Genomic DNA, 25009 nt, shown 5'->3' on the forward strand with positions numbered 1-25009 from the left:
AGGCTTGGGTCCCTTCTCAGAATAATGGCTACAACACATGGAGCTCGGATTATAAAGGAAGGCCAATTATAATGAAATACACTAATATGTATTTAAAATGTTAAAGAGGGATTTATAATATAGTGATACATGTGCTTCTCTGTTAGCACATTAACTAACAAGCTCTAGTGGCAGGTCTAATAACCACTCTCACTTCAAAGTAGTGATAAGCCTAAGTGCTATTTTGAGAAAACTGTAACTGGAATGTGATACGAAGATATCTGTGTCTTCTACTGGTAACAAAGTTCCAGGTGCTCAGAATACTACTGTCGTTTCTGGCCTACATCCATCATTGAAGGAAATGCTAACTAGCTGAGTCACTGACAATAAAGATGTGATTTTTTTTCTCAGCCCCAGTTCACCAGCCCCTGAATTCTATCCACAGAACCCTCGGAGATCTGTGGAACCCAGGTTAAGAACTCCTATTTATTTGAAAGGCAGTGGGCTGGGGGAAAGCAGTAGAGGTGTAGCCATAAAAATGAGCCAGGATCTCAAGAATCTTGTAGGGAGAGGGGAAAGCAAACATTTGTAAATATTCACTGAGTATCTGCCGTGGGCATGCAAATAGGCAAAATTATAGGACTTACGTAATTACTAATGCATTCTTACATTAACATTATTTTTTTTATTACATTAACATTATTCTTACATTGTTGCCTTTGAGTGACACTTTAGATCATGTTGGCTAAACTTAAAAAAAAAACAACCAAAAAAACAAAGAAAAAGTTCTTTCCCACTTTTAAAAGCAGCAGTAGCTACTGAAGGCATGCTGTGAACAGGCTCTACCCGGGAGGAGGCAACACCCCATTGTGAGGGTGAGCAGATGAAGTCTTCGAGAGGTAGACTGACTCTTACCCAAGGTCTTCTGGTGGGTTTTTGGGAAGCCAAGTTGGGATTCATCCTGCTGAGGACAGCTGCCTGGCTGGGACCGGTGTGTCCTCTCTGCTAAATGCACTGTGGGGCTCCTCTGATCTGGGTTCTCAGCTTTTCCTGCCATGTCTGAGAAACCCAACCATTCTGAGAACCTCACCCAGACTTGGTTGCACTCACCCCCTGAGGTCGGCAATGAGGATCTGTCCTCCATTTCGCACATCGAAGATTTTGACAGACCTGTCTGATGAGCAGGTTGCTAGGCGGGTGCCATAGTAGTCCATCTGGGCATCGTGCTGCAAAGGGAGGATAGCTTGGGAAGCCTGCAGGCTGGGTGGATGGGAGTGGGGGAGTCACCAGGACAGAATCTAGTCTGGACCAGAGTTCACCTGAAATTAATCTAACCTCAAAGTAGCATCACTATCAGGCAACAAGCTAGCATCTCGACATTCCATTTCTCAAGACAGGCCATGTCATTCTGAAAGGGACAAAAAAAACCATACCTAGCTGCTTTCAGACCCTTTACATACACAGGGGAAGCTGTTTCCAATCCTATTCTGTATGGTGGGTATGGGAGATGAAACAGTGGCTAGCTAGCCTCCTTTTTCTTCTTCCTTCCTCAGGCCCCACCATGTTCTGAGGCTCTGTGGGCTACTGTGAGCCGCAGGTTCAGCTCAGCCCCAGAGCCTGGGCCTAACGCTGATGCAGAGGAGCAGCCTCTGAGGGCCCGGAGGGCCCAGTGAGGTCCTCCATAATGCACATCTGGCTTGGACACAAAGGTCTATTCAGACGTTTGGGCTCCTTCCTCCACCCATGGCCCTAGATCCTTTGTGGACCTTTGTTCCTGGATTTTTACTAGACCTTTTTCCTAGTAGTATGTCCAGTACCCCAGACTCTCCACCCATGCCTTAAATGTCACTAGTCCCACCACTGATGAGCCAACCTTCTCGATGCTGATTGGCCATGCAGACCTAGGGCCGGTCTCTGCCTACAGCTCTTGTCTATCTTGTTCCTCTGAGCCTCAAGGCCTGCTGTCCCACTGCACATCCTGGTCCTTCCTCTTTGCTGCCTATTCCAACAGGTGGCACCTTCCTCAGCTGTCTCACCTTGGGGCTGTCAGGAACTATCAGCTGTCACTCTTTTGGTATTCAGGAACAATTAATATCCTTTCAACAGAAGCAGTCATTCTGTTTGCTTCAACATTCCTTCCTCACCTCCCTGAGAAAAACATCCTAACTCTTCTTTGGAAGTCAACCCCCTCCACTATTCTAGGTCTTGGCTTCTTGGAAGAGAGGCAATGCAAGTGTTTAGATTTCTTAGGTACTCCTCCTGCAGAGTGCTGCCACACACTTCAGGAGGAAGTAAGGCACAGTACCTAAAAGATTTAAATCCTACCTCCTTACCTTACCTGCTGTCTGGAAAAAATGACGTAATTTCCTTGAACCTCAGTTTCCTTCTTTTTAAATGGGGCTAATGGTGGCATGTACTTTAAGGGTTGTTATGAAGGTTCAATGAGACACTGAATGAAAGTATATGGCATGGGGTCTGACACTTAGTGAACATGCAGACATCAGCCATTGCTATTTTGCCTCATCTGTTTCTCAAACCCAAACTACACAAGTAGGTAGCATATCCATTATTTTTCCCATTTTAGCTATGAGGAAATCAAGGCCGGCTCAGAAGAGTTAAGGAATTGGCTAGGGAGTCTCAGATTGGATTTTCTTACCCAAGGTACCACACTGCTCCAAGAAGGTGTGGTTAAATGACTGTATTCAGGAAACATACACAACTTGAGACCAGGCAACCTCTCAGAAGATGAAAAGCAACCATTGGTGGGCAGGAGCCCTGAGATGAAATGCTGTAAGCTGACTGACCAGAGTCTTGCTCAAAGGCTGCCTGGACTGCTTGGCCCTGCATGAAGCAGAGTCTGCAACTTTGCTGCTAGAGACTTTAACCTCTGGACCTTCTCCCACCGCCCTGTCCTCTGATACTGAGCCCCGTATTTATCTCTCAGGAAACACCCTGAGTTAATGACTTCTGGTTCAAAGGGCTTTGCCTGGCCCACTGTCTGTGGTGGTCCTACCTGGCTCTGCTCTGGGCTTTCACTGTGCCTGCTCTTTGCCCTTGTACTAAGTTACCTTCCCATTCTCTCTTCTTTCAGCCCCCCTTCCAAAGGGGCTAAGCAGTGGCAGCATGGGGAAGGCAGGTGGGAAGAGACTACTGTCAAAAGTTTCACACTGGCTTAGCCTACATCCCAGAGCAGGTTACTTTGTTGGCCTGGAGACTGAGGGCCTTGAGCCATAAACCATTCCTAGGTTCCTCCTACCAGAGAGTGACCAGAATGCCACAGCCCTGCCAACATGGCAGGCATTGCTGGGAGACTGACCATATGTTGAGGCTACAGCCTGACTCAAGGGTGCAAAGCCACACTGGGTTCATGAATGATCAACAGAAATGTTTCCCCTGCACTGAAATGCCCATAGCTATAGCCCATAAGGGAAGGCTAAAGGAATACTTACAATCATGTCCTCATGGGAGGTGTCCACAGTGTTAATTACTGACACCTAGAACCAAACATACAGCTGGTAAATGAACAGATGGCAGTTAGAATGCAATCATCTTATTAAAACTACCGGTCATTACCAAGGTTCTTGACTGCATTTGTTCGTTCACTCATTAAACATTTACTTTAAGTACCTCCTTTTTGTTAAGCACCGTGCCAGGGACTGGAGATATAGACATAAATTAAGTATTCTTGCCCCCGAAAATCTTGTACAGAAGTAACCCTAACATGGAAAGGTAAGTACTTTAAAAGAAGTTTACATGTACTACAGCGGCCTGAGGAGCTGGTGGTGGTAGTAGACATGAACTGAGGCTTAGATGATGAGGAATTTGCCCCAAGCAGAGGGAATAACATGAGCAAAGAGGGGAGAATGGCAACCAGTCTTCACCACTTTGAGGGTGAAAAGGGACGCTGGGGGATCTATGGCTGTTGTTCCCGTCCTGGATGACAGGGCTTCTGATCTCACAGGCAGTTGTGGGCATATCAGAGTTAATACCTAAGACCTGGAGAACTGATTCAAGGTGGACTGCTCCCTGGTCCACCACCTATGACAGATCCTAGGCTGTCACCTACTGGGATCCAGGGCTGAGCAGCTTATGGGGCTGGAACACAGATGCCATGGTCATCACCCTCCCACTCACTCTATGAGGTCCAGCTCAAATATGCTCCCCCCTTTTTTTAAATTTTATTTTATTATGTTATGTTAGTCACCATACCTTACATCATTAGTTTTTGACGCGGTGTTCCATGATTCACTGTTTGCGTGTAACAGTGCTCCATGCTATAAGTGTTCTCCTTATCAGCACCATGCTCTAACCAACTGAGCTAACCGGCCAGCTGCATAAGTGTTCTCCTTAATACCCATCACCGTATGCCCCCCCTTCTTGAAGATTCCCAGATTCCCCAACCAGCTGGACTCCTCTGAATATCTGAAGCACTGAATGTCTACAACACTTTACACCCTTTCTTCTCTCAACCAGAAGGTGAGCTCCTTGGATCCAGGGTCTGTGTCATCCACAGTTCTGATCTTTTCAAATCACCCTGCACAGTGCTTTGCAACCAAAAGGAACTCAGTGACTGCTTGCTGAATGAATAAGTAAATGAACAAAAACAGTTTTACTTTGCTCAACCACTATTCTCTTTAAATTCTGGGGATAGAAAAGGGTTGAAAGGGAGGTTTCAGTTTGGAACTGATATTTCTTACCACTTCCCCCATTTCATCTTTTTCCAGCACAAGCCCTGCAAGTATAAAGTCTGACTTGACTTTTCAGAAAGGTGGACACTGGAAGAGGACAGGTGCAAAGCAGTTCAAAAGGTACTTATCAAGTAAGTACAGGTTCTCTCATCAATTTTGAGACTTCCTAATAAGTGGACCTCCAAGGTCTGCAGAGGCAAGATAGAGAAGCGTCTCCTACTCTTGCCAAGCTGTCTAGGTTACCCAAAGTGCTTTCACATGTGCACCGGGAAGGACAAAGGGCAGAATTAATTGGAGCGGTCTGATAACTAAGGAACTGAAGGAGTCCAGAGAAGAGGGAGCACTTGCCGAAGTGACAGAGCTGGTTAAAGGAGGAGCCAGAAAAAGAGCCCCACCTGTTAATTCCCAGCTCACAAAGCTTTCCACTCCACTACGCTGCCTATCTAGAACATAAAGTAGCTGTTACACTGAATTCCCTAAATCAATGGCCAAGGGCTAAGCAGAGTCAGGAAAAGTTTCCTGGTAGTTTCATTCCAGGTCACCAAAGGGCCTTAAGGATAACTAGCATGTATTTTTAACCACTCTCATGCACCAGCCTGGATGGTGAATCATACTTCTGAACAAGTTTTGTTTTTTTTTTTTTTTTTAAAGAAGTCCTCCCCTGCCCCCCCACCCCTCCCTTTTTGTTGCTTTTTTTTTTTTTTTTTTTTTTAAGTTATTTATTTATTTGACAGGGAGAGACACAGTGAGAGAGGGAACACAAGCAGGAAGAGTGGGAGAGGGAGAAGCAGGCTTCCCGCCAAGCAGGGAGCCTGATGCGGGACTCGAGCCCAGGACCCTGGGATCATGACCTGAGCAGAAGGCAGATGCTTAATGACTGAGCCACCCAGGTGCCCCTGGTCCTTGTTAAGTAGTAAGAGTCAGCCCTTAAAACATTCAGCTCTTCAGAATTGGTTGAAGAGTTAAAATTTCATTTAGAGAGAGCTGAGTATCAGAGCATAAGAGATTCTATCTACTCAGCAGTGGAAGAATCAGGGGCCTAAAGAGATGAGTAATTTCAAATCCTGCAGGGCAAGAACTAAACCCAGTGTCCTGACTTCTGGTTTATCCAAGTTCCCTCAAAACCCCAGGCACACCCATTTTCCTGAGAGCACTGGTTACCTGAACTCCTACTCTGGGCTTTTTTCACTTCACGCACTTTTATTCATTAGTTACCAGTCATTCACTCAGTGAGTAAATGTGGAATGACTGTACACTGGATACCACAGAGATTTAAAAACCCGAGTCGCTACCTTTAGAGAGTAATTTAGCTCATCCTTACATCAGTTTCTTGAATTGCCCATCATACTTCGGGCCCTACGTCTATGTCCACATTACATCTCTGCTGGGAGAAGTGGTAGGTGGTAGAAGGGAGTGGTTAAGAGGGTTCGAATCTCAGTTCTGCCACTTAACTAGTAGTGGAAAAGGCTTCACATCTCCGAACCTCAAGCTTCCTCATTTGTAAAGTGTCGATAATAGCAGCACCTATTTTGCGGGGCTGTTAGCAGGCTGAGATTATGAACAACGCCTGGAACTTACTAAGGGCTCAGGATACAGTAGCTTCTACGGTGTTCTGGGTTTTGTTTTCAATTGTTGGGGGAAGAGGAAGAAATAGGAGCGAGAAGCGCGGCAGCGGCGCGGCCCGCAGAGTTGCAAGAGGTTCCGCGGCCTCCCTCTGACCTCCCATTCCGAAATGTTCCGAGGGGCAGAGCCAGAACCCCGCAAACCCCGAAGCGGCGGAGGGGAGCCGAACGGCCCCAGCCCGGGGCTTGAACCTTGGCACGGTCAAGGAAGCCGGGAGAGGGCCGGGTCCCCGGTCCCCACACTCACCATGGCTGCGACAGCAGCAGCTCCCGGCCTCGGACGTGGCAGCTCCCGGCGGCGCCCCGAAACAGCTCACTTCCGGCGCCGGGCGGTGGAGCTGGAGCAGCCGGGTGGCAACGCGGTCCGCTCGCACGAAAGTTCCGAGCCTTTCCGGGGCGGCACCCCGGGCGGCGCCCCGCCCTCGCGAGGCCCCGCCCCTTCTGTGTGCCGACTGCGGGAGACCAAAGGGGTGGGGCTCCCGTTTCCCGGGCAAGACCGATCCCGGGGCTTTTGAAATCGGAAGCTCTAGCCCATCTTCTGTCCTTTTGCTGAGATCTATACACGAAAGGAAGGATTCATAGCTACAGCTTCACCCGCCGGCCTGCGGTTCTGGGTGCGACCGGCCTTAGGATGAACATTGTAGGATGAGTAATTTTTTGGGTAGTGGGTAGACCGACCGGTCCTAGTGCTTGCTTTCTCGTTGTTAGTCCCTCCTCAGGACCCAAAGCTGGGACCAGGGCCAGAGAAGGCCAGGGAATGCCAGCTACCAGAGGCTGAGCCCCCTCACCCTGCCCTCTCCAAGCCGTGGGACCCAATGCCTCCAAACTGCCCCTTCCCCACAGTCCTGGGATCCTGTGAGGTAGAAACCCCAGGCAGGGTGGGATCTTAGCTAGGCTCCTGCAGCTAGAACCGAGGACCCAAACCCCAGTGGCCCCAGCCCCTAAGTCCCGGGCTTTCCACAAGCACACGGAGAATGCTGTACTGCTGGACGGGGCCTGGGAGCTCCCCTCAGCCACACATGCATGGTCTGGCAGACCTGGACCCCTCCTGGTGTTAAGGAGTCCGGGGACCTAGGGTGGAGCCTAGGCTCCCCTTGAGTAAGTCACAGTCCCTCAGTTTCTCTCCGACACTGGACGGAAGATCCCTAGCTGGAGATGGTCACTGCTGGAGGGATGATGTTAAGGTTCAGAGAGTGTGATAGACCTAGACCATCAAGGAGCTTGGGAGAGGGGGCCAAGGGTGTGGGGTCTTACAGAGTTAAGGGCTGGGCCTCCAGACAGCAACTCACCCTTCCACCCCTGCCCCAGCTTTCAAGATTATTCCCCTCTAATGGAGAAATATTGCAGGGATGTTGGGGGGTGGCACTTAAAGTGGAGCAGGGGACAAAGTGGGTGGGGCTCTTGGGTCTGCTGTTCTTCAAGGGACAAACCCTGGCCTTCCATCTGTAGCTGCACCATTGATTCTCTGGTGCATCACTTCTCTCTGAGCCTTGCTTTTCTCAAGTAGGAAACAGGGACAGTGACATTTTTGATATAATACAAATATAATGCATGGGGCATAGTTGTTATTCAAGGAATTCCCTGGTATAGGCATTGAAGTTGGAGAGATTGGGGATTTGGGATAAGCAATGCAACTGTATCTTATTCATTAAGATATCTGCTGGTGGAACTGAAAGGTACCATAATACAGAGGTTTCAAGTGCCAATTCTGGTATCAAGACTGCTGGGAGCACTACTGTATCTTCTCCTTTCTAGCTGGCTGTACCCTTCATCTCTCTGAGCTGCGGTCTCCTCTTCTGTTAAATGGGAATTAGAGTACCTACGCTGAAGCAACGTTGATGTTGGGAGTAAATGGACTCTGGGAGGTGAAACCGTTTAGAACTTGGATGGACCTATATGGTGCTTAATCTGAAGATCAGTTCTCCCTGACAAGGGTTGGCCTTTAGTGTATGTGCGTGCGTGCGTGCGTGTGTGTGTGTGTGAAGATGCACGTGCACAACCCTCAACCTTTGAGCCAACATTGAGATAGTTTCTTGGTTTGGGCACATTCTTGTTTTCTGCTGATGCTCAGTAGAGGTTTGCAAAGTTCAGATTCTTAGGATGCCAGGCTCCCCTCTGCTTCCCCCCCTTGCCAGTAAGGGATGCCACCTACGTAGATCTTTTGTCCTATTGCCTCCCTCCAGTTGATCCTAGACCCCAAATCACACCATTCTTAGCTTTCCCCAATATGTGCCCCTACCTCCCCGACCCACTGTCTCCAAATCTCTTCCTCTTCCTCCTGAGGCCTCTTCTCCCAAAGTCTTGCTCTTCGGGACTGCCCACTGTTCCTCATGGAAGGTTAATGACTTATGGCAGGTAAAACTTGCTCCCTTAAGTGGTGGAAATTTGAAAGATGTGATGTGGTGGAAGGAGAGAGACCACCCACCGAGCTGTGCACCCTTGGACAAAGTGCCTTTCCCTCCCAGGGACTCCGTTTTCCCGAGTTCAAATCCACGGAGGGCGGGGACCCAGGTGTCCTGCGGAAAAAGGCCTTGTGATGTGTACCGTGTCTGCGTTTCCACGTGTGCATTTATTGTTATTGCTCAGGATAGTGTTGAAAAGGCAGACAAATCCCATTAATTACAAAGAGCACAAGCCAGAGATACAGAGAAATAAAGAGTGTACAATAAGAGCACAGTCACTTCCCAGCCCCGATTGTCCCAGAGCCCCCCCCAGAGCCCGGGCAGCTTGTGGAAGCTGGAGCGGCACCATTTCCTCGCTACTCTGTTATAAAATATGTGCACACAAGAGTTAGCAAAGTGTGGCGACCCCCAAGAGGAAAGGTCCGGAGGGAGAGCACCACAGGCATTACAAAACAGACTTAGGGGGCTGAGAAGGTCCCAGAGCAGCCTCAAAGGTCTTGTTTTTGGCGGAGGGGGTGATTGCTGATGCCCAGGGCCTGGGATCCCCTTCCCTCTACTTGGTTGAGTAGGATCTCTACATCACATCAGGAGAGCTTGCTTTAGAACTTGGAAAAGACCTGGGGATTTTCTGCTGTTGTTTGATAGGCCTTGGCTCTGGAAGACCCGAAGCCTTCAAGAAACGCACCCCTCCCATCTTCTAATGGGATCTCAGACACTATGGAGAGAGTTTAGGGTGGGAGGCATGTCACAGTACACCCAGCTGAAAGCCTCCCATAAGTAGAGCATGAATGGATTGGGGGGGTCAGGGTGGTGTGAAGGTCCAGGAAAGAAATTGCTGCATCCCAAAGGACCTATCACACAACCGCTGAAAAAACTTTGAATAAAGAACAAGAAGTGACCCCTCCCACCCCTGCCAAAAAAAAAAAAAAAAAAAAAAGGCAGTTCCGGAAAGGGAGATAGGAATAAAGGTTTCTTCATGAGGAGAATTAGAAATAAAAACAACTGGGCCACGCAAATCTGGTAGCTCCAGGTGTGGGAGAGAGCCCTCTTCCTCTTCTGGACTGGGGCAGATGGAGGGTCCACCCCAGCATAACCAAGGTGGGTGACTTTGGGTCCCAAACTGAGATTGGGGTGGGGAGCTTGGTGGCCTCTCCTGGTGACACCCTTGCTTAGGGTACAGGTGAAATGGTGGGAGGAACTTCTGGCTTCCCCCCAAATTTAGGATGCTCTTTTTGTTTCTCCTATCTAGTTTCTCCTATCTTTATTTCACTCTATCTAGTGACCCTGAGTGAACGGTACTTACAATGGCAGAAAGGAAGCCCTTTGCACATAGAATGACAGGGCCCTTGGGTGGGGGAAGGGCAGGGGTGGAAGACTTGGCAACATTTTAAAGTTTACTTAAAAGATTAGCTGTGAGACAATAACCAGGACATTTTGTTAAAAAAAGAAAAAGAGGGAAGTGTACTTATCCCTCCTCCACATGATAAAACATTATATAAAGCAACAGTAATTAGAACTGTATGGCTGGTGCCAGATGAGACACCCAGATACGGGAACAGAAGAGAAATTCCAGAAATAGACCCGAATCTATATAAGCTATCAGTATGTGGTACAGGTGGCATTTCAGCATGGTTGGGAAAAGAGCAGCTATTGAATAAGTACGCTACCCAGGATGAGACGGGTCCAGAGTCCTTGGCCCAGTACCGCCATTTTCATTGGTCTGGTCTCAAAAGCAGGGCACCCTCCCTCTTGTCTACTCTGTGTTCTGGTTGGGACAGGGGGGCGAGGGGCCATGGTGAGGGGTCGGCGGGAGCAATGGAGGCTGCTTCAGAGTTAGGGAAAGCGCTGCCTGAGTCGCAGGGAGGAAATATTCCTCCCTGCCCACCTCCAAAGGTGGGCGATTCTCCAGCCCCAGGGGTCACTGAATGGGCCCCCTGCTCTTCTCTCATCTGTTGAGGGGAGACAAGTCGCTGAGCTTAGACCTCAGAATGAATCTGCTATCTTCTCCTGGAGCCCTTGTCCAGAGGACAGAGAAGAAGCTAAGTGGATGGTGCAGTCCCAAACTGGAAAAACATATATATACATTACAGAGTATATATTTACTGTGTTCTGTTTGATGTTGGTTTTTTGCCTTTTTTTTTTAAACCACAGACATTTCAGAACCACGCTGCGGGAGTAAGAAGAGTCAGCAATTGAAAGCATAACCATTGCATAGTATTAAATGAACAGAGACGGTGAGTTCTTTATTTACAATTATTGTCTAGATAAAAAAATTCATAAAAACAGATGAATGGTCATAAATTATTGACCCCCTAATGGGGTGAACTGCCAAACGTACCCCATGCTGCTAGATATAGGACGCAGAGTGCAAGCTTTATGTACTACAGTGAGTTTTGACAAACCAATCATTTCCTCTGTGTGTGTGTGTGTGTGTGTGTGTAAGCATCCATCATTCCTGACAAGAAAAGACCAACACTGAGGTCGGGTGTCCTCGGTCACTTCCACTGCTCCCTGTTCTCCAAACTAGGCTCCGCTCAGAGAAGGCCCTCCTGTCTTCCCTGTGTCCCGGCTCCGAATGAACAGGGAGCGTGGTGGGCAAGCTCAGCTTTCCTGCTGTCGGGGAATGAGGTCATGGACACAGGATTGGAACCAAGAAGGTGGGGAGATGGAAAACCTTGAGAAAGGAAACTACAAAAAATACCACGTTCCAAAGCTGCTCCAGGTTTTTTCACATGTGCAGGTCTTTACTTTCTCGGCAGGAGAACAACGGGCTGGCTTTTGGCGGTGTTTGTATTGGAATCCAATAAGCACATCTGAGGGCTGGTCACCCCTTTGGGGGTGCAGTTTCCTCTGCTGGGTACATTCAGAGAGATTCCTTCACGACATTCAGGTGATGCTCTTGCACACAGAAGGTCCTCCTTCTAGGAAGGTTTTGCCAGGTGGGATGGGCTGACTTGGGATCCCAAAGCCTCAGGTTCCTTCACAGCCACCCAGCCGTAGGCCCTCCCAGCTGACTATGGCTCTTTTCCCGAGTGGCTCTCATCTTGTTTGTGGAAGAATTCTCTGGGCCTGGAGAAGGGAAGGGCTGAGCTGACACAGAGCAACCGTGGGAAGGGGTCAGTATGAGGAATGAACTTTGCAAGCGAGGTGGAAAGTGTTTGGTTTTCCTCAAAGCATGGGACGTCATCGATCATGGTATTCAAAATGTCTTTTGCACTGTACAAGTTTATGGAAAAAGATCGTATGCTGAAAAGTCTCAAAGCAAACTTTGTATTAAATACAAAAGTTCTTTTATGAAAAAAGCTGATACCCACAAAGTGCTTAGCAGTTAAGAGGCTGACGTATAATTAAATAAGCTCTCATTAAGTGGGATTACTAGTGCTGTTATTGTCTTGGGGGAAAAATAACCACCTTTTCTCACCTGTGATACTGTAGGGTTTCAGAATGGCTTTCTGTCTGGGAAAGCAAGACTTGCTGTCAAAAGGCTACAGTATATATTGCGACTACAGGAAGACAATTTGGTTTAAAAACCACACTGAATACATCTCAATATACACATCATAAGGTTCGTTCGGATCTAAATAGTGCAGAGAAAAAGGCTATTCTTCTTCAAAAATAAAAATAAAAGCAGCAAGCCATAATGATCCTCATCCAGTATGCCAACAGCTCATATGCTGCAATTTATAAGTAAATAAACCTCTAAATTACTAAAAAAAAAAAAAAAAATCAACACAGTAGCATTTATAATATTGCAACACTACCTCAACCTCTGTCCAGACAGTGCCAAAGAGAACCTCTTTTTGAAATGCTCTTAGTAAACTCAAGTGAGTTTCATCGAGAGAAAAGTCTTCGACCAAAGCTGGGCGGACCCCGTCATCCCCGGGCCAGGCCCGCCGTTAGTGCTGCGAACCTAGGAAGCCTTCTCTCTTCCTCTCCCTGTGTCTACGGAGCACGGTGTTAAGCCCTCCGGATGGATACTCCTCCTCGGTAGCATTTGGCTTCTGCCTGAGCCTCCCGCGGTAGTGACATAATTGAATGGAAACAGCAGGCAAAAATCAGAGCATGGCTATTGTAAAACATCAAGGATGCAATCCAGGGAAGTGTCTGTTGGGCTGAGCTGTTTATATAACATCTCGGCCGCCAGTGTTCTTAAACCATACAAATAGCCAAAGACGTTATCTACAGGTTTGTAAACAAATTACATTCTTGTTTTAGGACATAAATAAGTTAAAATAGAGCAATTTAAGCGGAAACAAGGCAACATGCCGGCAAAAAAAACTTTATATATCCGTGTGTGTGTGTGTGTGTATATATATATATATATATATACCTATCTATATGGACGTATACAGTCTTGGAAAAGTATACGTTGATATAGATACAAAGAAATGGATATAACCTCGTGAGTGTCTGTGAAGTTCTTCGGTTCCGTTGGTGCAAATTTACTAGGTGAGTTAAGCTCTGCAGTTTCAAAAAGTTGTTAAATTAACCTATACAACTGAGACCATGCTGCGCAAGCATTTCAAAAACTCACAGACCAGTGGATTGGATAAATAGTCTCAGAAAAGAGTCTGTTTGCAGTTCCCGCCTAAGAAAACAAACAAAAAACCCTCCCCGACCCCCCCAAAACCAAACAAGGGGAGGACTGGAAGTGTACAGTACATTCATGCAGGGGACGTGGTGGCCTGGCGGGTGCATGGCTGGTCCGTGTTTGGGCGGGAGCCAGGAAGGGCTTGTTCTGGGAAAATCGCTCACTCCCGTAAGCCCCCCCAGGAGATCCTGCCCCTTGCCTCAAAGTGTAAAAGAGTTCAAACAGCATCGCAGCCAGAAAAAGGGTCTGTTGGGTGGAAATGTTGGTTTTCTCGCCAGTATTTGGTTTCCTGTTGTTGCTCCTTGCTGCTTGGGTGAGCTGGGTGCCTGGATGGGTGGGGCCCGGGGGTGGGTGGGTGGCGGTGGGGGTCCTCAGCTAAAGCGACGTCTCCAGGCTGTGGATGGGGCTCCCTGGACTTGAAGAGGTAGCTGATTTGCTTGTGTCGGTCGTTAGGTTGATCCCGCTGTCGATGGCGCTGTTGTTCTTGTTGAGCGATGATGGAGGGCTCGAGTTCTGCTTGAGTGCGGCATCTTCTTCCAGGTCGGTGTCGTCAATGAGGGGGATGTGGGGCTGTGAATCTTCGATCCGGAATTCGGGGTGAGCCATGAAATTATGGATGGAGGTTCGAGACTCAGGCTTTTCTAGACCTTCATAGAGAGAGCTACGGAACGCCTTCACGACGCGAATCTGTAAGGGAAGCACAGGGGTGAGAAGCACTGCCCTGGTGGGGGGGGGGGCGGCAGCCAAGCTGGGGGGGCGCTCGGGGGGGGGGGGGGGGGGGGGGGTTAGGGCACAGCGGGCGGCTGGAATCCACAGTCGCTGGGTGTTACGAGTATGGGCAGGAGGGGAAGAATGGAAGAGGGGGCTCAGGTTATATGCATCCATGAGGTTTTAAAAACTGCTTTGGTTTTGGTCAGAACTACAGTATTAGGACAGGAGGAATCAAGCCCCATCACAGAGATGGTGGGAAACAGTGGTTAGAGGAAGCATAGTCCACTCCGGCGGGCACCCAGACCTAGTGAGAGACTGAGCCTTGTTAACTTCAAAGCACAAGTTCAACCATGCAGAAGGGGAGCGGGACCAGGTGGGAATAAAGGAGGAAGGAGGAGAAGCTAGTTTTAGAACATTAATCTTAAGAAAACCACACGCAGTTAAGAAACCATACAACATGGAACAGATAACGTGTCACAAACAGAAAAGGAACGGAAAGGAGAGACAGTTGGATGAGCCGGGATGAGAGAAGACACACGAGGGCCAGAGAACAGGAACATCAAACTGAAGGCAGCAAGGCAAACCAAAGCCAACTCAGGGCTTTCCGGGGTGCAGAGCTGAGGCGGCCAGAAAGCACGGAGGAGCCGGCAGACTGACGACATTCAGGGGCGGGGAGCATGCCACGGTGAGGGGTCAGGAACCACACGGCACACACAGACAGACACACGGCTACACTTGGAAGCCTGGACAATGTGAACGGAGGTCTTTGTACCCAACGTTTCTTTCCTTCATGCATTTGGGAGGTAAACACTCGAGTATAGACTCAAAGCCCTGGCCAGTCATTGGAGTTGACTTTGGGGTCCCTTATTTCCTGGGGCATTTTATTTCTTTGTTTGTGCTTTGAAAACACAAAACTCCCAAAAAGGAGGCCAGAATCAGATGGCCAAACCCAGCCCTGGGTGGGATTCTAAGGGGGTGTGGACCCGAGCCACAAAAAAGCACATTCTTTCATTTTCTGTGTCTTAGTTGAAATGCGTGGTTTTCCGAAGAGTGTGAAAGGAAGCTGGACATCGAGTCTTCCAGGCTAGTGGAAGGAGCACTGGACTCGGAGTCAGGGAGACCCATGTCTGAAAAAGGCTCTGCCACTTTTGGTGCCTTGACCGCGGGCAAGACACGCTGCCTCACTGGTTGTCCTCTGTCCTGCCTCACGGGGTACAGAGGAACAGGACCCCCGTGCTGGAGAGAGGGGTCCCTTTCTCCAGACTCCTGGGAGGGGGAAGCCATGCCTGTCATCTCAAGGGGCAGATGGGACTTGGGACAAAGGTATTTCCTCCTCTCTTCCTAGCCCCAACTCAGAGCGGAGGCAGTAGCGGGGAAGTACGAAGCAGCCTCGGTGCGTCCAAGGAGCAGAGCCCCAGCCAAACTGGCCGTGGCACTGAGGGTGCCCTCAGTGGCCCTCCCTGCAGAGCAGTGGGTCCCTCCACACCACAGGCCTGTGGGGGTGGGGGGGGCAGAGGACCAGCGGGGTTCTTGTGGGGAGGCCCTTGTGGTCCCAGGATCTGTGGAACTCTCAGCCAAACCCAGGGGTATCTTGTTGGTGGGGCACAGGTGGGGAAAGCCCTGTCCATGGAAGTGAATTTTCTAGATGACTGTGGCTGATGGTTTTAAGTGTCCTAGCGCAGGGTTTATTTTATTATTTTTCCGAGGGAAGTGTTTCTAAAGCACATGAGATGCTCCTCTGCCTTTTGGTTTAGTGTACACAGAGAAGAATGTAACGTTAAGTTGGTCAGTAATCCTTTTGGTCTTTTGTAAGACTCGAGAGTTTTGATCTTTTTTTTTTTTTAAGTGTCTCTCTTTGGTTGTCAGCCATCATTACTCGTTCTGACTTTTCCTTGTTTGCTCAAAAGCATCTCTGTCCCGTTTCCCTTTTATGTGCTGTGTTCTGGGGACTCCAGGGGGCCCTGCTTCTTGGAATCATGCTTTAAATAAGAGGCATCAGGGGCCAAGAGAGAGCCTGCTGACGCCGTGACAACCATGTGACTGCTCTGAGGCCTCTTTCTCCCTGGATTCCCTGTTCATGGCTCTGTAGGGATTATTAAATATTCTGATCTCCTGATGAGCAGACCATTACACCCTTGATTAAGTGAAACCAAAAAAAAAGGTGTCGTGGGCCTCAGTTTTCTTATCTGTAAAATGGGAATAATTGTCATTGTAACTGTCCAGCCTAGTGACCCGCATGTGCTGAGGCTGAATTGCAATAAGGTGGTGGAGGAGGAGGGATGGTGGTGGGACCCTGTCATGTGACTGAAAATGCAGAGGGCACGACACACAATGAGATGCAGGCCCCTTGCCCTCCCCCTGGCATGGAGACAACAGAAAGAATGAACTGCTCTGGACAAGACTGTGGGGACAAGACTTTTCGGGACACCCCGCCACGGTCATCTCAAGTGTCCACTTCGGTTCTCTCCGCGGCTGAAATGAAAAAATACGGGAAGAAAAAAAGCTCTTCCGCCTCCCATCCCTGCCTACCCTAAAGTGAGATTTTGGGGCTGGAACTGTACTTGGTATGGGGGGAGGGGAGAGGGGAAAGGACCCAGCCTGTGGGATTTCAGACATTGTGGTTTCATCAGCACAAAGGAAACAGGAGACCCACGCCCCTGTCAGACGGCTCTGAGGGATTGCGTCGGCCCTGGGCTGGGACGGGTTCGACATACTCGAATGTTTACCCGGCTTCAGGGAAGCCAAGAGTCTGGGATTGATTCACATTCATTTCAGGCTCAAGGTTAAAGACTCACAACCTCTTTTAATTTCACTCTCTCTTGCTGAACTCTGTCTCCAGGGTTCTCTAGCCCTCTAGGGAAACAAACACATGGAATATTCAGACAGTGGAGAGGTCTAGGCCCCACCCCAGAAGCAAGCCATTTTCTCGCCAACCCAAGATTGCACTGAGTTCGTTACCAAAACGCTAATGAGAGGCCTAGCTTTCTTTTCTTTCCTTCTTCATTTCTCCCTTAAGAGACGCGCCCTCCTTGCCCTAATGGTCCTTGGAATCAGGAAGGTGAAGGGGAAGTGGCAGGAGGAGATGGCCCCCGTCTGGTAGTGGCCAGGAAGTGGCTGGTTCTGGGTTAGGGGTCTGACGTGCTTGGCCTGGTTGGTTCGAAGGAGGAGGACCTCCACTGACCAACACGGAGCCTGCTACACACTCGCTAAATTCAAAAGTGGCTTGAGATGCGTTAGGAGTTTGAGGGGCATAAGCAGGAGCGGCAGGGGGCTTGGCCTCGGGTCACAGAGCCGAATGCTCATTTTGTCTTTGGTCACCAGTGGGAAGGTGCCCTTCGCCCCAGTCCCGGCCAGGCTGGTAGAAAGTCCAGCAGAGAAACCGCTTTCTTGGCCTTCTAGAGCCCAGAGGGTGGACCCCTTTCCACTTTGTGAGGCTGTGGGCATGGGCACTGGTTCTGGAATGGAAATAAACCTCTGCAGTCTCCAGGGCTATGGGCTTGTCCGGAAAGTGGTTGTGGGATGGTGGGAAAATGAGGCACTTCGGAGTCAGACCTCTTGCCACTCACTTGTGTGATCGTGGCCAAGTCAGCCCAGTCCTCTGAGCCTCAGTGTCTTTCTCAGGGAAACGGACGTATTGGCAGGTCCTCTCTCCTATTTCCTTGGTGAGGCATATGCGAAATGAAGGATGTGGGGACTACTTTGGAAAACGTTGAGTGAGGCTCAAGTATAAGGCCTTAGGGGTGTGCCTTTAAGTTTCTGGGGGAAAAAAACTCAGTTTTGTGTCAGTCAGAAGAGGAAAGCAAGACAGTGGACCAGAGTTCCCTCCCAAACATTCTGGGTGCGAGTGTGACCTGTCACGTCACTGCATGCATCTGTCTGCCTGGGGCCCTCCACCTCACAGTGGTGCCGGGGGAGGGATGGGATGGGGGGCTCCTCACCCCAGGGTCATGAGTCAGAAGTCCGCCCCAAGCAGACACTGCCCCACCACAGACCTTGGTGGTCAACTCATGGTAACCCAGGGGACAGTGGTTTGACTCCTTCTAGGGTATAAGATTCCAGGTATTCTGGACTCAGCATGCACAGGGCCACCCTCCTCTGCTGGAGAATCCCCAGGAAGAAGTCCCTGCTCAGAGGAGGTGGGAGGCAGCCTACCTCTCCATCCCACCCAAGCCGGGACCCCTTCTCTTACTCCTGGCTACTGGTTTCACACCTCCCTGAGGGAAAAAAGCCTTTGACTCCTGAAGGGACCCTGCCTGGTAACTAGAGGGCCCTCAGAGTCCTTGGAGACTAGAGGAGGTATTGTTGTTATAGCAACTATTCAGGTGAAGGAGGAACTGGGGGTATTTATTTAGAGTTCACACTGTGACTGTATTGATCAAAATGTGTGTGTTGAAGCCACAGAGGTTAGGATCCCTTTTGGAACCAGAACTCTTGGCTAGGGGGATGGTCAGGCTCCCACAAGACACCCCAAATTACAGTCTGGATTCTCTGGTAGAGGGTAGGAATACAACATGCTCAAGGAGGCAAGATGGCAGTTGGATGAGGGAATCATGCCTGACCAGCCTCTTTAGGTCCTTGGAGAAAATAGAGGGTGGGCAGAAATGACTGTCTCTCTGAAGGAGAAGTGTTGAAAACTGGGTGTCACTCAACTGGCCTTATTGAATAAGAAAAGGTGAGAATGATATTGCCCAGGTTTGAGATGACCGAGCTCTTTCTCTAGGCTGTGGGAGCTAAGGCGTGGGGCTAAGCCACAGGAAGACTTCTAAAGGCTGCACGGGTGCCCAGAAATGCCAGGCAGGCTCTGGCTGTGGCCAGTGTGAAGCACCGTGCCTCAAAGAGGTCAGACCCAGCCAGAGGGATGTGGGAGTCACCAGGAGGGATGGCAGGAGCCCAAAGAAATGGATTCTTTCCCCAGTGGCTCTCCAGACTGGAACCCCCCTCCTCCTTTTTTAAAGTGATCTCTATGTGCGAACCAGGATCAAGAGTTGTATGCTCTACCGACTGAGCCAGGCAGGCACCCCCAGACTGGAACACTTGGTCATTGCACTTCAAGACAGCTGGTGGTGCTGAGCAAGGCCAGAGCTAAGTGAATGAAGGAGGAGGTCAGCTGGCTGAGGCTCTCTGCTGTAAGGGGCGGGGGGGGGGGGGGGGTGGGCAGGATGGGACCAAAGTGTTTCTTGCCCTGAGAAAGCCTGGCAGTGACTTCCTAGCGATAGTCACGGCAACGTGACTTGGACCTGGTCTGCTCAAATAGATCTCCATTTCACCTTGGCTTGCTTGGCCTCCCCATCGCTGGGTTTTTGTGCTAATGAATGAACCCAGAAGGGCTTTTCTTCCCTTTTCTGCATCCTCCCTACCTGGCGGGGCTGCAGCCACCGAACAGTCATGGGATATGAGCATGGGCCAGCAACAGGCTCCCTGTGGCTCGTGTCTCCCACCCGAGGGCTCAGATGGCCCAGTTCCCAGCCGGCATGCAGGTCCTCTCCAGCTCAGTGGGAGGGGATGTGTGTGGTGGGTGTACCGTGTTTGGATGGGGGTACAGGCACTGTAAAAAGTATGGCGAGATGAAGCCCCAGGGCCTGTTCCTCATCAAAAGCCCAAGGGCTGGAACAGATGCACTGTGGCAATCTGAGAAGACCAGAACTAGGGGCTCCCCCGCAGTTTGGGAGGGGCTGACTGGACACAAGGTAAGGGAGGCAGGTAGTAAATAGAGACTTCTTATTCCCTCTGGGGCCTGAAGCCATGGAGGGGTTCAGAAAGATCTAGAAGCCAGAGATGAGAGAGCAGGTTAGAAGTGGTGCCATGAGGAGGTGAGCTTGGCAGGAGGGAGAAGTTGGAGGCCAGAGTCCCGGGCTATCCCTCAGATGAGTAAGGGCAGGACACTATGGGTTGGACCAGATCCCTCATGGCCTGCTGGCATCCAGCCAAGATGTGAGACTTGGTTCACCGTTTTCTGCCTGAGGTCAAGCTGAATGGGGAAGGAGCCCTGTCCTTTCTAGGAAGGGGTCAGACCTTCAGCGTGCAGGGCATAGTGTGTGTAAGGCGGCTAATGCCATCAGATGTACAGGGGAAGAAGCAGAGGGTTCTGAACTACCGTGGTGGGGGCCTCCGGGCTGTGATCTCCTCCTCCAAGGCCTGGGACCCCCCCCGACTGGGACCTCTGACCAGTAGTGACCCCTCTCTTGGCTGGACCCCACTGTGACCGACTGTGACCTCTGATGGCCTTGACCCGTGGTAACGCTCGCCTTACTAACTATAAGACTCTGACCTCCTGGCCAACTCTGACCTTGACCTTGTGGGCCAGGCTTTTCCTGACTGAGTATGGCCCTAAACCAATTGGGATACTCGGATACTCCTTGCCGTCCTGGCTGACTGTTCGGCCTCGGCCGCTGTGACCCTCTAGTGGGCTGGAGCATTTGATCACTGGAAACTCCCCACCAGATGGTGATCCTGGACTGACCCAGACCTTTTTGGCCACTCTTGACCTTCACGACCCCCTGGCTGAGTGTTTAAGCCCCTGACCCTGACCCCACCAACCCTGGCCCACCAAGGGCCGGCCACCCCATGACTGGCTATGCTCTCCTGACCAGTGGGGACCCTCCTCAATGGCTGCGGCCCCTCAGCCCCCTGGGCCTCGCCGTGACCGGCTGCCCCCCGTGTCCTTGGGGCCCCGGCCCCTGCCCGCCCAGCGCTGGCGTCGGTGGCGCCCGAGGCAGTAAGGATTCACACTCACGCCCAGCTGCAGCAGGAGGAAGGCTGGTCGGAGAGGAAAGAGCATTGGACAACGACACGCGACTAGGGCTAGAGAGATTGGCTACGTCCTGGCTCTGGCTGGTGACGGAGGACTGTCTCCGCAGGGCTCCCTGAAAGGAGGCCCCGCTCTTGAAAGTATTGACTACTTCAATCTGCAATGGAGGAGAGAACGAGACAAGTTGCGAGAAGAACGGACACACAGCTACACGACTGACAGGCGCAACGCCACGAGCACAGCCGCAGCCATGGGGACAAGGACAAGGTGACTTAGATCAAACAAAGACTACCAGACACACTCAAAGCCTCTGAAAGACGTCTGCTGGGCGCCAGGCCCCTCTGGGGGCCCCAGAGCCCCGGGCAAGGCTGGCCAAGGGCTGCGCGCTGGGGTTCTCGTCGCAGAGGAGAACCCCGGTGGTGTCGGGAGGCCCTGGGCCCGACACCTGCTCCCCCCCCGCCCCCAGCTCTCTGAGAGGTCTGTCTCCTGAACCTCGGTCACCCCTAAAACCGGGGGGGGGCTGTGAATGCCAATGAGAGGATGTTGGGGAGGGCTCGGTGGGGCGTGAAGCAGCCCAGGTTACAGTGGGGTGCTAGGCGTGGTCTGGGCAAGAGGCCCACCCTCCCTTAGTTTCCTAGTCCCCTGCGTCCCTCATCCCACAGGGCTGTGAACAAACAGTGTGATCTAGAACTCCAGCCTGGGCAGAGGGCTGTGCGAGAGCGTGTGGCCCGCGTGTGGGGGCACAGGTGTCTGTCCTGGGGAGGAAATCCATCCCACACGTGTGCCTGGCGTGTGTGCCTTACTGTGCACGTACATGTCTGCGTATGCGTGGGGAAAGCCAAACTTTGCTTCCCAGAGTGGCCTCGACGCTCTGGTGGAGGCTGGAGGCCAGTGTCCGAAGGCCCCGGTGGGGAACATGCTACACGTGTGCAGAGATGCCCCGGCCCAGGAGAATCTGGGGTTGGCCCTGGCTTTACACCTACTGGCTCCCGAGCCCTGCACTGCCCCTCCTGGTGGTGACCGGAGCCTGACCCTGACCAGAGCCCCACACTCACCTCAGCACTCAGGCCCCCTCCCTGCTTAGGGGCATCCCCCCTGGAAACCCATGGTGGGTGTGACCCCAATCTGACCCCTCGCAGGTCTGAGGGGTGAGATGGAAGGTTCCTGAAGAGGCCGCAGCTTCTTTAGCAGCCACGGGAGCGTGCGTGTGGGGAGCATGGGTGTACCAAAGGCTGGCGAGGTGGTGAGAGCAGGGCTGGAGCCCCGTCTCTGCGGGCCTGTGGGGTGGCATGGAGCACGCCCATCTCCGTCCCCCGCCCGCCCCAGCTAGGTGTGGCCCAGCCCCGGGAGCCTTCTGTACCTGGGTCTGGATCCGATTCAGGCCTCGGAACCACAGGATCTGGCCTCGCCGCAGCTCCCTCTCGGCGTGGTCTATCTCCTCCACGTCCTCATTGAGCTCCTCCTCCGGGATCTCCTCCTTCTGCGTGAGCCTGCCCGCCTCCTTGAGGAACTTGAGCCTGCTGGTCGGGATGGTAGCGATGACCTGCAGGGGGTCCAGCGTCAGGGTGATGGGGGCTGTCCCTCAGGTGGCCTCCTTCCCAACCTGCCACCCCACCGCCCCTCTCCTCCCCAGCCCCCCAACTTACCTAGTTGGGCTCGGCTCACTTCTTAACTCATCCTACCCATTCCTCAACTCCATCTTTTATAATTTCTTATTGATTTGCTTTGTATTTCACTCACTCATCCAGAGTTGGAGGGCACAGTGGAAAATCTTGGCCTTTAGGAGTTGGACAGGTGTGACCTTGAATACCCCAAACCTTATAGGTCATGTGACCTTGGGTAAGTCATTTAACTTCTCTGAGCTCTGGTTTTCCCATCTGTAAAACTGGGGGGCAATTCTCAGAGTTTGAGGATTAACTCTGAGTTTGAGGATTAAGCAAGATGGTGTGTCTAAGTTGCTGTGCATGAGCCTGGCCCACAGCTGGCCCTCAGGTCCCTGGGTTCATTCCTCCTGATCACTGGGTCTTGTGGTACCTGAGTGTGGGCAACAGGGGCTCAGGGGATGGGTACCATGGGGATAGCCAGTCCTGGGCATTCTGGGAATGGTTGCCCTCCCAGAAAGGGAAGGCAATATGAGAAGGGGATATGCTTTTATACTTAATCGTCCTCCAAAGGGCTTGTCCATGGGGCCGAGGTGTGAAAGGCAGGCCCTATGGGGAGGCTGAGGTGGCAAAGATCAGAGGCCCCTCTAGGGACAGATGGGGGCTGGCCTGGAAACTCAGCCTCATGGATTCCCTGGGGTTTCAGCATTGCCCATTGGTATCATCCTCAGGCATTAGGAGTCTGCTCTCCAGATGCCAAGAGCTCCCTGAGGGTGTGGGCTCCAGCAGGATAAAGATGCCCAGGGAATGGGGTTGCTAAGTCAAATCTAGTTTATCAACTTTCCAAAGAAGCTCCAAAGTTTAAAGAAGGACCTTTTGGATGAAACTAAATTTTCTTCTTCATCTTCTAGTTAATTTCTGCTATTGCAACTTCCCACTCTAGCCTGGAACAGGTCGAAGGCAAGAACAATGTCTTAGGCCAGTTGGGGCTCCCACTACCTGGACAATGGAGCATCTTGGGAATAGAGCCCCTTTGCCCCAGATCTGGCTCCAGGTACTTCTCACAAGCACTGCATCCTGGTCGGGCTGCAAGCAGTGAGTGCCGTGAAGGGGTGTGTGTGTGTGTGTGTGTGTGTGTGTGTGTGTATGCACTCCTGCATGTGTGCACACATGCCTAGGACTTGGGCAAAAGTAGGGAAGGGAACAGTGGGAGAATGTTCTGGGTCACAGCTGGAAGGGCCCCTATGGAGCATCCCGCCCACGATTCCCCAAAGCCGGGAGGATGCCAGACACAGCCCTGCATCACTCTGAGACAAGGCAGAGCTCACCCCTCCTGCGTTTCCTTAGAGCTCTCTAAAGGAGTCTCTGCTTGGTGTCATACTACTTACTAATTATCCTCTTAAACAACAAGCTGGCTTCAGGCTCTGAGCCTTGGCAGGCCATGGCATCGAGTTAGAGTTTAATAACGTTGCTCTCATTACATTATTATTTTTTTGTTAGCTTCTCTTTATGACAAATGATACTGATTTTCTAATCATATTAATAATATAAAGTTGCCTTTTGAAATAAATTTCAATAAAAAAACTGATTTGATTGAAAGAAAATATCAAATAAATAACAGGATCAGAGGTATATAGATATAAGGCAAAAGTCACAGTGGTGGTACCCAAAAGACCAGTATGTGGGACCTGGGCCAACCCCCATTGCTTAGATGCCCAGAGATGGGGAGGGCCTTGCCTAGGGTCAGACACTGAGTCCATGGGAGAGCTGGGACCCATTCCTGGGACTCCCGGATTCCCTGTCCAGTGCTCTTTCCCTTCCTCTGCCGAGAGGCATCTCCTACAACCCACCCGGAACTTACCTGGCCCCAGACGAGCTCTCCTAACCCGATGAATATGCACCACATCCACTGGTCCAGCTGCAGTGGAGAGCAGCTGAATGGCTTCCCCCCAAACTGCACGATCACTATCTGGAGGTCAAAGGGGAGCACAGGGATATATATAGAGAGAGACAGAAAGAGAGGGACAGGGAGAAAGAGAAGGAGGGAGAGAGTCAGGGGCCAACTCAGGGGTCTGGGCTCTCAGGGCACGGCCAAGGGGCTTTGGCTGCTCACTGCCCACCCCGGCCCAGGTTGGGGTGGGGGCCTGGCTACCTGGATGGCAAAGGTGCCCAGCACGATGGTGCAGAAAATAGGGTTCCGGAAGATGCCATCGAAGACATTGCGCTCGCCGTGGATCTTGCGGGCATTGATCTCATTGAAGAGCTGCATCATGACGAAGGTGTTGAAGATGATGGTGTAGTGTTCCGAGGGTGGCGAGTGCAGGGGCGCGTTCCTCCCGCTGTCGATCTGGAACATCTTCTCGCCTGCCAAGTCGAGAGGGCAGGAGTGGGGCTGAGGGCCTCGGCTGGGGGGGGGGGGACGCCGGGCCCTGAGTGGGGGCCTCTTCCGCGCAGCCGGGTGGGTCAGGCAGAGACAGAGGCGGTGCTCTGGATGTCAGGGGGCGGGGTGAGCCTGCACTGTTGGGTGGTCCTGAGTGAGTGGAGGGATGACAAAACCCTTTCTTCTCTAGGGAGAAAGATGTTGGGTGAATTTTATTCCACTTTTCTGTGGAAATCTGATAAAGGTGGAATGCAAGCTCTCCTGTCGGCTGACACTGCTTATTGAAA

The 25009-nt window shown here is 51.2% G+C and overlaps 2 protein-coding genes across 10 annotated transcripts in view; both read right to left on the reverse strand.

Moving 5' to 3' along the window:
- Positions 1-6633, reverse strand: part of SEC13 (SEC13 homolog, nuclear pore and COPII coat complex component) — a 43329-nt gene extending 36696 nt beyond the window's left edge. Inside the window, exons 1-3 of the mRNA XM_032411921.1 lie at positions 6537-6633; positions 3429-3473; positions 1090-1205 (exon numbers count right to left, since the gene is read on the reverse strand). Of these exons, the coding sequence (XP_032267812.1) occupies positions 1090-1205; positions 3429-3473; positions 6537-6539 (164 nt within the window). The 5' untranslated portion in view covers positions 6540-6633. The remainder of the gene's footprint in view (positions 1-1089; positions 1206-3428; positions 3474-6536) is intronic.
- Positions 6634-8839: 2206 nt separating this feature from the next.
- The window catches only part of ATP2B2 (ATPase plasma membrane Ca2+ transporting 2), a 373717-nt gene continuing 357547 nt past the window's right edge, over positions 8840-25009 (reverse strand). For 4 of the 9 annotated variants that reach the window (XM_032411924.1, XM_032411928.1, XM_032411925.1 and 1 more), the window contains 4 exons: positions 24495-24706; positions 24204-24311; positions 22102-22284; positions 8840-13969 (listed from right to left, as the gene is read on the reverse strand). In XM_032411924.1, coding sequence (XP_032267815.1) covers positions 13658-13969; positions 22102-22284; positions 24204-24311; positions 24495-24706 — 815 coding nt within the window. In that variant the 3' untranslated portion in view covers positions 8840-13657. Of the gene's footprint in view, positions 13970-16791; positions 16847-20726; positions 20899-22101; positions 22285-24203; positions 24312-24494; positions 24707-25009 lie in introns of all 9 variants that reach the window. The other 5 variants (XM_032411930.1, XM_032411929.1, XM_032411926.1 and 2 more) reach the window with 3 other exon arrangements.

This window comes from Phoca vitulina, unplaced genomic scaffold (genome assembly GCF_004348235.1).
Source record: "Phoca vitulina isolate PV1807 unplaced genomic scaffold, GSC_HSeal_1.0 scaffold13, whole genome shotgun sequence".
Taxonomy (NCBI): Eukaryota; Metazoa; Chordata; class Mammalia; order Carnivora; family Phocidae; genus Phoca; species Phoca vitulina.